Below are 15904 nucleotides of genomic sequence, written 5' to 3' on the forward strand. Positions count from 1 at the left end.
CGTGGCCGGGACTTGATTTTAGGAAAGGGTAAGGGCAAGGGAGCTAACTAACCATGGCTCACTATGGAAGGCACGATTGCGAAGCTGCATGGTGAGTCAAGTGTCGCTGTGACTTTATATGCCGTGGTCGACCAAGTCCTCAAGCGACGCCAGCTTCTTAGACCGGCATATATCCGGGAATGTACAATGACGGTGGACTTTCTAGGCTAACACCGGTTTCAAGCATTGTGTGACCGAACATTAACGTATCAACGCTCCGCTACTTATTGCCCCTGGGCGAATAAGGATGCGTATTCGCGAAAATTATACCAGGAACAGCTTCTAAAGTAGTTTCACTACCGTGTGTAGAAATGTGAAAGAAATGCTACTAGCCAGAGATTGCGGCGCTCTCAGAGAAGCAACAAACAAACCAAAGAGTGTCAGTGCAGTACAAGAGTACTGCAGTACAGTGCGGTACAAACTATTGGGAATAGAATAATTCCAAGCGGAAAGTTATTAGTTGATGAAACAGCAGATGGAAACAAAGAGCTGTAAACGAGTAATGTGCAACATTGGTTCAACAACTTCGGCAGCACTGCACGCGTAGGGAAGAAGCCGAACGCCCCGGGAAAACCGGGTTCTTATTCCTGTGGAGTAATGCGTCGATCACCGCGTCAGTATGATTCAAGTAACGGGGGTCCGAATTTCGGTTCCATTATGCGTCGATTTCATAGGCTGTGTAGCTGGCTCTGCGGATAGCTCATTATAATGGACTTGTACAAAAAAGGAGCCGACGAAAAATTCATTAGCGACTGTATTTAAAAACTGCTAATTGTTGCAGTAAAAAAGTAATAGTAAATAAGTTCCTATTATTGGGCCTCTCAGAACAAATGTTGTGAAGATTGGCAGACACGCGCAAGGTCGTTCACCGGTGTGATGCACGTTATTGTAGGCTTGTTTACGAATCTTGTTCATTCTGATCGTCGCTCTTCGGAGGTCATTCACTTTCCTCGCCATTGCCGAACGCACCCGGTCCCGGCCATTCATTGCAACCGGTTTTCTCAATATCTTGTTACCGCGTTACACTCTACACTCACCGCTTGCAAACTTAGCAGCCCGTCACTTTTGTTACGTCACTTGTGTTATTGTGATCTGATTCCTTGTGTCAGAGGCAGCTTAGTCAGGTGGTCAATGTCCTACACGACAGACGTGCGCAGTATTACACTAGGGGTTGCCGAATCGCCCAGTTTACACGAATCTATGCAATGGAAGTTCCAGACGATGCAGAGGAATGTTATGCTAGTAGCGATGATCAGCAGTGATGGAGAAGTTTTTATGTCTACTGCAGTTACAGCTATGTTAGTTAGCATTGTTTTTCTTCGCCTCCAGCTGATTCTTCTGTCGCATCCTCACCCTCGGTCACATCTTTCTTGGCACCCATTCTGCTACTATGATAGACCATTGGTTGGTAATTGTATGCGCCGCATGAGCTTTTCTGATCTACTTATTCTTTCAATCACAATTGTAGGAACAGATAACTGTGTTTTATTGCCTATAACCCATACTGCTGCCTTGCTGCCTGTTAACGCCATAATTTCTTTGGCCTTTGGTCGACTGCCCGTGCGGACCCTTTTGATTTCATTTTTAACCTCCTGGGACCGGGCTAATAGCTTAGTGCCAGCAGAGTGACCACCAGGGCCGCAACCTTGTTATGTTTCGGAAAGCAAACCGTTCCCTCGCCCTCGCCAGATTGATTCAACGTCAAAGCACAAGCGCGAGCGAAGAGGCCACAGAGCAGCACTCACTTCGAATAGCTTCTCCCAGGCGCGAACGGCGGTTGGCGTCATGCGCCTCTCGTTCCTGGCATGCAGCACCTCGACCACCGTGTTGCCGAGCATGCGGAAGTGGTCGGGCATCACACCGCGCCGCTCGGTGTGCGCCACCGCGTTCTTGCGGATCAGTGCCTCGAGGAGCACGGCGTCATCTGCGGTGTCTACCATAGAGGTCAGCTGGAAGCTCACGGCAATGGCGTGCGCACGGAACTGCGGGTCTTCGGGCAGCTTGCCGAGGGGCTTGTCGCGGAACCGGCGGAACAGCTGCAGGGCCCCGCGCGACTTGATGAAGAACGAGAGGAAGATGATGACCGCGTAGTCGCGGTTGTCCACACAATAGTAGTGCCATGTCTTGCGCAGCAGCCTGGTGTCGGTGCGCGTTAGGCCTGTCTCGATGTCCTCTTCCTCGGGCTTCTTATTGCAGATGCCCGTGTATGATTGCTTTCGGGCTTCGAGTGCGTCGACGGCTGCAAACAACGCGTCGGTGCGACTCGAACGCGAGAAACAAAGCGTGACACGATGATGATGATGTACCTCTGTCTTAGCTCGCACCCGCTAAGGGGGATAGGCCAAGAATCGGGCGGCAGTGGGAATGCTAAAGAAAATTCATATTTGAAAACAAGCAAACAAGAAACGCCAAGTAAAAAGCAAAAAAAAAGCCAGAGGTCGACCTGGATCGTACGCCGTCTTCTTATCCTCTTTGTCTTCGTGATAGTGATGGTGACCGAAACGACAGTGACACCTACTCTTTCAGATGGATTGGGCAATGGCTGGGCTGCGTTCATACACATGATAAAGAGATTAGGTTAACTGTAATTTTTGCAAAGTATAAAGAGTAGAACTATCTTGCGAATACAGTTTTCTTATATCTTACGATGATGATGATGATGATGACCTCAGCACATGGCTCGTACCCACTTCGGGGGATTGGCCAAGAATTGAGCACCTGGACTTTTAGATATGCATTCTGAAACTACAGTTAATGTGCAATTTAGTAATCAGAACAACAGACAAATTGATTTTCCTGAACTGCATAATTTATAATAATAATAATAATAATAATAATAATAATAATAATAATAATAATAATAATAATAATAATAATAATAATTATTATTATTATTATTATTATAAGTAATAATACTTCTTACGTCGCGAATTCTTTTTCTTTTCTACCGGCGTGGTGCACCCCCATGGTGGTGCGCTGGTATTGGTCGAGAGAAATATAGAGGAAGTAAAATTTTTCGCCTTTTATACTTAACATTCGCGCATTTTTGCGACACCAAGAAGAAAGCAAGAATAAGAGGGCAGTTTACCGTAAACTTATTCCTTGGTTTTCTAGATAATATTATTTAATGTCTCTAACCAGTTTCTGTAACGTTAGGATGAGATAGCACCAATATTCATGAACATTAGCGTGTAGCAGAACTACTGCATTTACAGCCTGCGAAGTTTCGTAAAGGTCAGAGACATCTTGGACCAAAAGGAACCTTTTATTGCGCTGCGAAAAAAAAAAACGCTTTAGCCTGAGTTCACTTTGTAGTGGGAACACGCCTTTATTACATGTCATTTGGCCAATAAAGGATCCAGAAATGTGCTGAGGTTCCCGGTCTAATCCAATTGCCATTATCTATGTTCCACAAAATATAGGAAAAAGATTAGGATAAAGATTTCATAACGTTTGCATCACCGAAAAAACTGCTACTTTCCCGAAATAGAAATTAGAAGAAATTGTAAAAGTGAACTTCAATTACAGCCTAAAGCTCCTCGTATTTATCGGTCAATGAGTGCGCTTCGTGAAAACAGACATCCATGGATCCCCACGAACTGTGATTAGCATACCTACCAATTTTAAAAGTGAAAATTTAGTAAAAATTTAGCTGGCGAGGTACTGGGGGGAGACTGTGTGCATACACCTCTTGTGGCATCATACGCACTGGACAGGCCACGCACAAGCAATTGCAGTAGCACTTTGCCTTTAGATCGCATCAACCTATTCAACGACTTTACTGTTGCTGATTTTCCCTGCTTCTTGAGCTATGCTGAACAAACTTGCTCGAAGCAAGAACTCACTGATATACAGGGTCTTGCTCTGCCACGAGAAAGTGGCGCAAGCCCCACCACAACTTTCTTGCATGCAGTTTTTCTAATGTTGCGCCACCCCATCCTACAAGACCAATACAGCTTTTAAGCGAAGCTTTATAGGCTCACTTCTGCCAGGTTGGTGTACGCGGAAAATTATCATAATCTGCATTCACTCGAACGTCGTTGTCTTCTTCCACAGCTGGCTCTGTTGCCGCTCATCATTCCAGTGTAGAATTTCACTTCTCTTCTCTCGTCGTAATTATGAGGCAGCGTTTACGGAAGTATGAGCCATTGCTTAAGGGGGTATGAGTGATTCATTGTCTTACATGATGGACAGATTGAATTTTGAGGCAATTGAATTTCGAAGAATTGCAAGCGGCGATGGCGGGCGAATGATGCTAACCACGCCGCCTAGCAAACTCGATACATCGAACGCAAGCGAAAACAGTGACGAGCAGAGAATAGTACAACGCAACAGAAGGAAACATTGCACGATAAGGAAGGAAAAGTATGAGGAAAGGAAAGGACAAGTAGAACGAAAGGGATGAAAAAGTAGTAGAAAAGGGAAGGAAATGTATTAGGCCCGGTACACACACGACAAGCTTCGCTTACTCTCATTTTCTCGACAGGGGAGTGGCTAGTGATTTTTAAAATGCGAAGCATCTCTTGGCGAACATTTGCAACTTTGACAGTAACTATCTGTCTATCTATCTAGCCGCCTAGGACTTTGTACTCTCATGGTCGTTTCGTTAACTTAGTGTGTACCAAAATTGGCGTAATATGACACGAGTATATGACGAACATAAGTGATATGTCATGACGTGAATTTCATGACATGCGTGTCATGTAGGTCAGGAAACAGCCGCCTACGTCTTGGTGTTATCATGGTCGTTTCGTTAACTTGGTAGGTACCAAAATCGGTATAGTATGACAGGAGTGTATGACGAATATAAGTGATAGATCATGACATAAATGTCATGACATGCGTGTCATGTAGGTCATGACAATGACCCAGCGAAAGAAACCTCTGAAATCGGTGCGGACGTGGGTACTAAATGATGGAAACACTACATGATGCTGGTAGAAGCCACAGTCATGATAATGACTCAGCAAAAATGACAATGACTCAGCGAAAAAAGATTAACACTCAAAAACCACTGCAATGGGTTCGGACGGAGACACTAAGTGAAGTAACCACTGAATGATGGTGGTAGAAATCATATTCATTAGCATATTCAGTAAAAATGACAATGACTCAGCCAAAAAAGATTAACACACAAAAGCCAGTGAAATGGTTTCTGACGTAGGTACTAAGTGAAGGAAATACTAAAGCATGATGGTAGAAGTCATAGTCACGAGCATGACTTAGCAGAAATGACAATGAATCAGCGAAAAAAGTATACCACCCAAAACCTCTGAAATGGATTCGGACATGGGCACTAAGGGAAGGAAACACTGAAGGATGATAGTAGAACTCAGTCAGAAGCCTGACTCAGCAAAAATCACAATGACTCAGCGAAACAATATTTGCACTCAAAAACCACTGTAATGGGTTCGGATGGGGTACTAGGTGAAAAAAGAGGCTAAGGTTGTTGGTCGAAGTGATAGTAATGACCGTGACTAGGCTAAATGACAATGACTCAGCGAAAAAACAATAACACTCAGAAACCACTGAAATGGGTTCGGAACGTTGATACTAAGTGAAGGAAACACTAAAGGATGGTGGTAGAAGTCATAGTCACGAGTATGACTAAGGCTTTCGCCCTAAGGTCTGTTAGGTGTAGTAAAGAGACTCATGAGGACTCATGAAATGAATGTCATGACATGCGTGTCATGCAGGTCATGAAAGAGCCGCCTAAGTCTTGGTGCTCTCATGGTCGTCTCGTCAACTTGGTAGGCTCCCCGCACATTGCTTCACAAAACATCGATTCCCACAGGGCGTGGGATAAACATAATTTACTTTTGTTTAAAACATGGTGAAGCATTCGTAAAATCGTAGAACGAGCGCCAATTTGCAAAATTTGTGAGAACATTGGCAGAGTTGGCAGGTATAATTATTAGTCCACGGCTGCTTGGATAGACTAGCTGATGATTCCCCTTAACAGGTGAATAACGCAAACGCAGACCAGAACATTAATCCAGACTAAGACAAGCATTTTAACAGCGAATCTGTTTAAGCCAGCCGTAATTTGTGGGGCGTAGCAAGACACTACCAAGAAAGAAACGAAAATTTCTCGCCGAGGTGGGATTCGAACCCGCGTGCCCCCGGTCCCAAAGCGAGCGTCGTTACCACCAGGCTATAGAGCCACTTTTTTTCTTTAATGCATGGAAAACAAAACTGAAGGTATATTACAGTGCGGACATAGCTACACACTTGAAACACAGGCAAACACACACATGCGTCAAACAAGTGCATCCAGTCAGGCGGAGGTTCCTGCGCAGCGTACACACTCCTTACATAAGCTGCACTTTCATGAAACAATGATCTTGTAGATCGCGGGCTTTCGGCATGGTGATCACACATTCTAGCTCTCCATAGGCTATACAAACACAGTACAATGAACATGTCGTAGGGAGGACCACCAGTAATCTTAAACGGTGTGAACCTAATTGCGGATGGAGTGATGTCAATGTCCAAGGCTATAGAGCCACGCTTGCAGAACGAGCATTTGTGTGAACAATATGATTGCGTTCGAGCGTCGTCGTCTTCGTACACAGCTGGCACGTTCGTACGCTCGTGCTCTGCGAGGTGAAGAGGTTTTGCGCGCTATGAGAGCGAGAAGGAGACGCATTCACGGAGGGTGTCTCCTGGAACGCGGTGTCGGCATTGGAACGCGGTGTCGGTGTTGCAAGCTGCACTATGCAACGTGCAGTGACGCGCGAAAAGAAGTTATCATCATGAGTAATAAGATGAAAAGTTCGTGCGCACTTCCAGAAAATGTTGGGCTACGATCGCCCAGCTTCGCTATTTCAAGCGTTGCGCGGCCGAGTGCAAGGTTCTTTTTTTTTCGGCACTATAAAAGAGCGCGCGTAGCTGCGAACCCTCCTTGCGCACCCTTTACCATAGCCTCCTCTATACTACATAAGAGGAGGCTATACCTTTACGTACGTAAGCCCTGTTCGAGAGCTCACATGGCCAGCCATGGAAATGCGCAAGAACGCGCCAGTGGGCTGTGCAAGAGCGCATAGTGTGAAGTGTTAGAAGTGCTGGCAAAATGTCTTTTAGGGGCGAAGCTCCTTATAGCGGCACCCGTTCCGTCCCCGTCGTAGTAGTAGTAGTAGTAGTGTGTAACCAGTCTGAGAAAAATGAGAAAAAAATTCCGAAGTTGTGTCCGTAGCGCGGAATCGAACCAGGGACCCCTCGCTTCCGAGCGCGCGGCGTTAGCCAACACCCTCTAGAAAAATATGAAGGCCTTAGCTCTCTTCGCGTGACGTCACACGATGGGGCGGATTGAAAAAAAAAAAAAAAGATATGGAACGCTGTTCAAGAGAGGTTGTCTCGCAGGTGCATTGCGCGGAAACAGTTTTCTTCTGCAAGAACAAGCATGCATGTATTTAAAAAAGAATAGAACGCCAGAAAACTGTAGCAGCAAAACATTTATTTACGAAGCCCAGTTTCTTTTTGTGCTGGCTTTATATTAGAAGCAATGCATGCAGTTATTTGGCCTCGAGAGTTGTGGCTTTCCTTTTTTTTATTTATCGGCAGCGTCGAGAAGTTTGTCGTTCAGCTTCCTACAAAAGTTCTTTAGCAGAATGTTGGTGCTGCACCGCAGGATGTGTTTAAGCACTAATTCAACTGTGTGGCCATTCTCACACGTATCGAAGTCGGACTGCTCTTCACTAGCCAGCAATTGTAGCGTCATTTTCGTTACCACCTGGCGTTGTTCAGGCATCATAAGCAGTGCTGGCTCTGTAGCGAGCTGCTCTACTACAACGTAGCTATGAGCAACTGCGTTAAGTGCAAACATTGATGGATAAACTAAACCTCCTCGGTCCAGCTGCTTCACAAGACCATAATGTTCGTTTGTGGCAGATACTGTGATCTTCTTGTCCACGGTCAACGAGTCCCTGCATTGCTCGCACTTCAACTTTTTAAGGGTCCCGTATACTGCATAACCTGCAACGTAGACAAGGACTGGGACGACGTCCTGCATCTTCGTAAGAGCCTGGCTGGTAACAACAACGTTGCTGCTGGGAAGCAATGCCTCGACTTGCTTTCGGACACATTCCCAGTGCTGGTCAGGGGAAACTTTCAGTATTGGCCGCGACTACTCACAGGATGTGCGAGAGAAACGTCGCAAGTTGTGGCAATACGGAAAAGCAATCAAAAAAGATGGTGACCGCATGAGACTTGTGTTTAACAGGCTAGTACTAAACAATGACACGTACATCTGGAGCACTGATTCAAACCAAGCAGTTTGTTTATCCCAGGGTCCCTCAGTTTGACAAAGTTGTACTAACTTCCCTACGGCTGTGGCCCGCTCATCTTCGTCATCATGTGCAGAGAAATCGCGCAGCTTTACCTTTCTGTACACGAACATCAGAAGCGTGATACCTAAACATATCGCTCTTTCGTCACTTATTGACTCAAGCTCGGCGTGCCTTGTAGCTCTTACGGAAACATGGTTGGATGACACGTATCCTGATAGCAGTATACTTGTCACATCATCAGAATTCAATTTCTTTCGCTGTGATCGCAAGCAAAGAAGAGGTGGTGGTGTGCTCATTGCCATGAAAAAAGATTACGTTGTTTCGCCTGTCAATATCCCCACGTTCCTTGAGTGCGTCATCATCTGTATTCACTGTAGAACAAAGGGAAATGATACTGTAATCGCTGGAACTTTTTATCGCCCACCAAATAGCACTTATTTCTCAAGCGAATTTCATCGTGTGATAAGCGAAGTCTTGTCAATGTTTCCGAATTCAGGGCTAATTATTTTTGGTGATTTTAATTTTCCTTGTATTAATTGGAACGCTCAGTCTGTTCCAACTTCGCAAACTGAAGCACGGGATTTCCTTCATGCATGTCTAGACTTTTCATTAACACAACTCATTACAGACCCCACGCGCTCTTCAACCACGTCAGCCAATATCCTTGACCTCATTCTGACAAATGACCCCGCCTTCTGCTCGCATATTACTCTTCTTGATGGCTTGTCCGATCATGCGATCATCACTGGTCAACTCACGCAAACGCCAAACAAAAAGAAAGTTACGTCTAAGCGCATTCGATGCTATAAAAAAGCTGATTATGCAAGTATCGATTCGGAGTTGTCATTGTTTACTGACCAATTTTTAGAGGACCATTTTTCACGAACAGTTGAAGAAAACTGGGTATTATTTAGGGATACGTATTGTAGACTAATTGAGAGGTACATACCAGTTATTACTATAAAATGTAGCAACAACACACCTTGGTTTACTAATCTACTCAAACGTCTCAATAACAAAAAGAAGCGTCTCTATCGAAACGCGGACAAAGACAGACAGTCTGTATCATGGAAACGATACGAAAAATGCGATGCCCAGTACCAATCCCTGCTTAAAACAACACGTCGGCATTTTTTTCGTCATGACTTAGCATCGATGCTTATCACTAATCCTCACAGGTTCTGGCGGACAATAAATCCGGTTTCCTATCCAGATGTTATCCTCGCAGATTCAAATGGCGAGGTAGTTCCAGACTTTATGTGTGCGCAGATTCTAAATGACACGTTTTCCTCAGTGTTTGGTCATGAAGATATCACCACGTGTCCTATATTGGACGCACTTTCTGATGTGTGCATGTCTGAAATAGTAATTGACGAAGTAGGTATTTTTTCTTTGGTGAGCCGACTAAAATTATCATCTACGTGTGACCACAATGGATTCAATCACAACATTCTTAAAAATACAGCTGACGGACTATCGCGTATACTCTCCGCAATATTTTCACAATCCTTGTCTAACTCGAGCATTCCTAGCGATTGGCGAATGGCTAAGGTCATTGCAGTGTTCAAGTCCGGCGAGCGTTCTTCACCCCTCAACTACAGACCCATATCCTTAACAAGTACAATCTGCAAGCTATTAGAACACGTCATACACTCACAGGTTATCAATTATTTGGAAGAAAACAACTTAATCTTTAAGTATCAGCATGGTTTCCGCAAGGGATATTCGTGCGACACTCAGTTAGCTGGCTTTATTGATGACCTGCATTCATCCATGGATGCTGGTATTCAGGTCGACGCAATATTCCTTGATTACTCGAAGGCATTCGACCGTGTTCCACACCATCGTCTACTGACAAAGTTAGCAAGGTATAACATTCATCCTCTAGTTCTCGCATGGATTAAAGACTTCTTATCTTGCAGGGTGCAGTTCACATCGGTAAACAATTTTAACTCTTCATGTGGCCAGGTGACATCAGGCGTACCGCAAGGCAGCGTTCTTGGGCCATTACTCTTTCTTGTTTTTATTAACGATTTACCAGACAGCGTCTCATCCAGAATCAGACTTTTCGCAGATGACTGCGTAATTTATCGTAATATTTCTTCTGTAATTGATCAAGAGGCTCTTCAAACTGACCTTAACTCTGTAAGCGCTTGGTGCGATACTTGGTTAATGTCACTAAATCTCTCAAAGACTAAATTCATGTCTTTTACTAATCGAACCACTAGACTTCAGACTTCCTACGTATTAAACGACACTAACGTTGAGTTTGCTTCTAGTTATAAGTACCTAGGACTCCGGTTCTGCAGTGATCTTTCGTGGAAGAGCCACATTGAAACCATTTTAGCATCTGCTAACCGCTGTCTGGGCCTCATCAAACGTCGTCTAACACACACCTCACCCCACATTAGGAAACTAGCATACACTACATTAATTCGACCAAAGGTTGAGTACGCATCGGCCTTATGGGACCCAGAACAAGAGTACCTTGTTAATGATATTGAAGCACTGCAAAATCGTGCTGCGAGATTTATTTTTTCTGACTATTCACGAACAACTAGCGTCACACAGCTAAAACAGCGTGCTGAACTCGAGAATTTGTCAGTTCGTCGCAAACTAGCACGCTTAACACTCTTTCATAAGCTTTATCACCACCCGTTCTTTCATGAAGATTTTTTTCATACCCCATCCGCTATACTCCCTCGTCATGATCATCCTTTCAAACTAAAACGCGTTTTTTGCCGCACATCACGATACGCTCATTCATTCATACCACGCACTACAACCGAGTGGAATAACCTGCCGTCTGACATTGCAACAGAACTCGACTTTAATCAATTTCAGAAACTTGTTCGGTCGTATATTATGCCCTAAATGTTCTTCAACCATGCTCTCCCTGTCATCGCTCTCCTTTTCTTTTTTTTTTCGTAGTGCTAAATTTCAGTGTTTTGCATTGTATAACCATGGCATTGTTCTGCATTACACAAAACAAAAATTTGACACAAGAACACAACTTGATGTTTTATTTTCTATGTTTTATTTTCCTCTATTTTCTATGTTTTATTTTCCGATGTTTTATTTTCCTCGACTTTTTTTTTCCTCGATGTTTTATTCCTGTTTGCTGAGTGTGCTTGCCATTAATGTTTTTCGCCTCCCCCCCCCCTTTTTTTTTTTTACCTTGTATATTGTTTTAAAGTTAGCTTTGGTGATGTTGCATTCCCCCCTATGTAATACCCTCCAACTGAGGGCCTTTAGGGTATACTGAAATAAAAAAATAAATAAAAACTGTAGGCAAGGTGCTCTGCAGGCGCAGCTTGTTTTCGACTTCATATATCTGCCTGATGGAGATGTGATATTGCGCACCTGCCAGCTGCCTATACTTTCCAAACCGATCTTCAAGGCAGTCTGTCTGAATCTTCCCAAAAAGGACATATGACATTCCAAGCTCTTCGAAGCTGTACCTAGCGAGCTCAACAAGCGCATAGGTGTTGTGTTCGAGAGCAGCGTGAGTCTCCTTTGTCAGAGTACCGTTGTCAAAACCTTTGTTCTTCCATTCATCCAGCCACTTCAGAAACATGTGCAAGAAGTCAATTTTTGGATCGTTATCAATGGAAAGCACTGGTTGTTGGAAGTGATCTCTAAGCCTTTCTCTCTTCCATGGAGTTTTGACGTTTACAATTTTCCACCACTTGAGTATGATCTCGACGAATGTAGCCGTGGCCTCGAAAGAGAATAGGTTGTGCTTTGCTCCAAGAGCACGTAACACCTCTGGTAAATAGTCATTGAAGATTTGTAAAGCAAGCTTTACGTCCTGCCTTTCAAGACTCGAAGGGTAGAGGGCTTTTCTTGACAGCCCATAGCCATATTTCAACAGCTGGTCACACTCTTTGCTGTGAAGGTCCCTGATTGTTGCAAATGACGCTGTTTGCATTCGCTCTGATTCTGGTGTGTCTCCATGGATCTCCGGGAAGTAGAAACAAATTTGGTCATTCTTCTGATTGATCCAGTTATTTCGTATGCATTTTAGAATGTGCACTGGGTCTATAACGAAGAACAGCGGCCTTGAAGGGTCTGATGGATGTTGGTACACAATTCTGTTACACGGAGGTGATTCGAAAAGTGACATCGCTTTTCTGTTCACAGAGTTGTCGCTGACGACGCACATAACCCGGTACCCAATCTTTTCCAGCCCACAAATCACGTCTTTAAGGGTCTTTTGCAGGAACTCCGCCTCTACTCGGTGCACCGGCACGATGTGCGCAACTTCTTTGAATTTACACGTCACGCTGCGCACCATGAAAACGAGCGCACAGTTAACAGCTTCATTTCTATTAATTGCAGCGCCGGTAATATTGCCTCCTTTGTAGTCAAAGTAAGGTTTTATATGTATTTCATCAACCATAACTGTGACAAAGCGCTGGTCATCTTTCAGGTCAGAAATTCTTGTTGTCATCTATAGCTGAGGAATGTTTCACTCTGATGCTCTTGTTGAGGACTCATACCATAAGACGAGCACACTGATCTTATCGTCATAGGATGCGGCAAGGTGATGCTTCCATGGCTACGTATGAACGCGTATGCATGGGGCGATATAGTGAAAACAATACAGCAAAACATCATGAAATCAGCAGAGTAGCGCCTGCGCTGTTTTTTCGATAGGTGCAAGGTGACTTGCTCTTTCAGAAATTGAATACAGTTGGCGTCATCTTCTGCTTGGGACGTGCAAAGCTGATCAAGCAGTAAACAAACAGCCTCGCAAATTTCGGCGACTGAGTTGGACATCAGGTCACAGTCCCACTTCTCGATGCCTTCCAGGAGTTCCACCATACCCCTTTTACTGTTAGCGATTTCGGGAACGCATAGATTTGTACCGAGATTCTTTACGGCCGTTTTCATAACGTGTAGTGTCACGCTCAAATCTCCTTTCACGCAAACAGAGTATTTCAACCACGGTGCTTCATCGTCGACAATGTGAATGAGAAGAAGCCTTTCATTTCTTTCGATAACATCCCAGAACTTCATCCCTTGGCTCCTTAAGTGGTTGGCAAGTTCGCTTACACTGTTGACTTTATCCTCCTCGCGTGCTCTGATAAATGCCTCGTTGGATTCAGCGATGGCTTTCTGAAGGGCTGCATTCTCTATTCGCGCGCGCTTGGAGTCAGGATCTTCCCTCCTCGCGGTCTTTCTGGACAAGTAGCTCGAATGATTCGGGAACTTCGACGGTACAGCGTCTGGGCGAAGGCGCACATGAGATAGCGGCACTGTCATTACGCGGCCAGTTGCTTGATCTGTATGCGTCGCGTCTCGAATAATGTCCTCGTCCATGAAATGAAGTTCACATACCTAGAAAAAAAAATACGCTCCAATCAGCAAACCGACGGCTACAGGTCACACAAACATGCGGCTCATGAGCCACTTACACATGTACGTTTATATTCTTTTGAAAAATACAGTGATCATACCCATCTATACACTGATGGTTCAACCACCATGGACGGTTCTGCAGGATCAGTGTTTTTTCCTGCGAAAGTCTCCACCATGAAATTCAAGACATCACACCAGACGACATCGACAGCCGCGGAGCTTGCTGCTCTTCGTAGCGCACTTCGCATAATTCGTGAGGAACCACATTACAAATGGAGTGTTTTCAGTGCCTCCAAGGCAGCGCTACATTGCTTGCTTTCCTCCTTACACCGTGGACCCTACGAACAACTAGTCCTCGAAATTCGAGAGCTCCTTCATTGCCTCGTCGAGCAAGGACACGACGTCACCTTTCAGTGGCTCCCTAGCCACTGTGGCGTAATGGGCAACGAATATGCTGATGAAGCTGCTCGATCTGCTGATGAAGACGGCGCACAGGAACCAATCCCGCTGTCACGAACAGATGCAGCAGCGAAACTTCGAGTGCTTGCAAACGATGCCACACAATCGTTGTGGAACACACCTAGTTTGCAACACACACGTCTCCATCGACTGGACCCCTGTCTTCGACTTCGACCTCCACCTGGACTATCCCGACCCGAAACAACAGTACTTTGCCGATTGTGGCTTGGTGTCGCTTTTACAAAGTCGTTTGCTTACCGCATTGGATGGGAGGATAGCGCTGCGTGTGACCACTGCGGCGACGAGGAAACAATCGAGCACGTACTTTGTCACTGTCCCCAATACAGCGCACATAGGCAGTCATTCGCGACCGCGCTGGCACGTCTTGACGACCGGCCGCTTTCGGAGCAGACAGTCCTGGAACGCCGGCCTATACAGTCGTCACACAATAAGTCAGTCAAGGCACTCTTGAAGTTTTTGCGATCGAGTGGACTATCTGACAGACTATAGTTCTCACAGACGTTTCCAACCTCCTCCTTTTCTTTTTTTTTCTTCTTTTTTTTAATTCCTTGATTTTTTTTCGTGACTGCTTTTTCTCTTCTCCATTCTTTCCACCTTTCATTACCCCTTCCCCTTCCCCCAGTGCAGGGTAGCAAACCAGAATCTTTTCCGGTTAACCTCCAGGCCTTTCCCACCACGTCCCTCTCTCTCTCTCTGTATATATTCTTTCAATTAACTAACACCTAAATAAAAAAACTTACCCTGGAATGTTCGGTGACCGTGAGGTTTTCCCGTGGCACAGCGCGAATCCAAGCGTCCCTTAGAGCTTGATCTCTCGGGAACTTGAAGACGTGCACCTTCGTGTCCCCCGTGTAGTTTCCGCGGCATCGAGGTACACAGCATTTGCACGGCATCGCGGCGGGATTCTTTTCACAGCGAGGAAAACTCGTCCGACTGAACAGCGAAGAGATGTACGACTGTACATACGCGCCGGGGAATGAGTTCCTGGAGACGCGCGATCAACGCGCACCAGCGCGATCCGGACGCGCGGATGCGTCGTGTCGCGGCGACGGGCAAAACCGCAAAACGCGCTCGCCGCCTCATGCGTCCGCCCCATCTGCTGACGTAGCGCGAGTGGAAAGAGAAAAGAACTAAGGCCTTCATATTTTTCTAGAGGGTGTTGCGTTAGCCCACTACGCCACGAAGCGGACATGGACAAACGCACCACGATGGCTATAAATACCCAACATTAACGAAAGGCCGCGTTTCTAGCGCGTTTCTAACGCGTTTGTGCTAGCGCGTTACGGCCCGTGTAAGAAGCTGGTGTAAGACGCTGTGGCCTCTCCACCTTACCTTCAACGCGTTTCGAACGCGCTGCCCAAAGCGGTGGCAAGTCAAGTTCAAGTCGAGGAGCGTTTATGAATACGGGGGGTATACTCTCTCAGCGTCGGCAAACGCGGTGCACGTTACGGCATGTGTAAATGGCTGCGTAAGACGCTGTGGCCGCTCCCCCTTACTAGAGAGTACTGCACGTTTCTAATGCGTTTGTGCTAGCGTCTCCTTAAGCGGGAGATCCGATGATTCCCTCCGGAGCTTCGCCCACTCATCATCATTCACCTCGTGGATCTGCTGTCATTTATTTTTTTTTTCATTTTCATCTCTTGTTCTCTTCCTCTCACATGGATAAGCAAACTCATATGTTATACTTCCCTGCCTATCCTTCCCCTCACTTTCTATTTCTTGTAAGTGAATGA

At 45.4% G+C, this 15904-nt stretch overlaps 1 protein-coding gene across 1 annotated transcript; it reads right to left on the bottom strand.

The window, feature by feature from the left end:
• Positions 1 to 7442: 7442 nt before the first annotated feature.
• LOC119440288 (uncharacterized) lies at positions 7443 to 15082 on the bottom strand. Its single transcript, XM_037705210.2, is given in 4 exon segments — positions 7443 to 8110; positions 11614 to 12780; positions 12783 to 13670; positions 14912 to 15082. Coding segments are annotated over 4 exon segments (2730 nt in total). The 5' UTR covers positions 15065 to 15082; the 3' UTR covers positions 7443 to 7588.
• Between the last annotated feature and the right edge of the window lie 822 nt (positions 15083 to 15904).

This window comes from Dermacentor silvarum, chromosome 2, assembly GCF_013339745.2.
Source record: "Dermacentor silvarum isolate Dsil-2018 chromosome 2, BIME_Dsil_1.4, whole genome shotgun sequence".
Classification (NCBI taxonomy): domain Eukaryota; kingdom Metazoa; phylum Arthropoda; class Arachnida; order Ixodida; family Ixodidae; genus Dermacentor; species Dermacentor silvarum.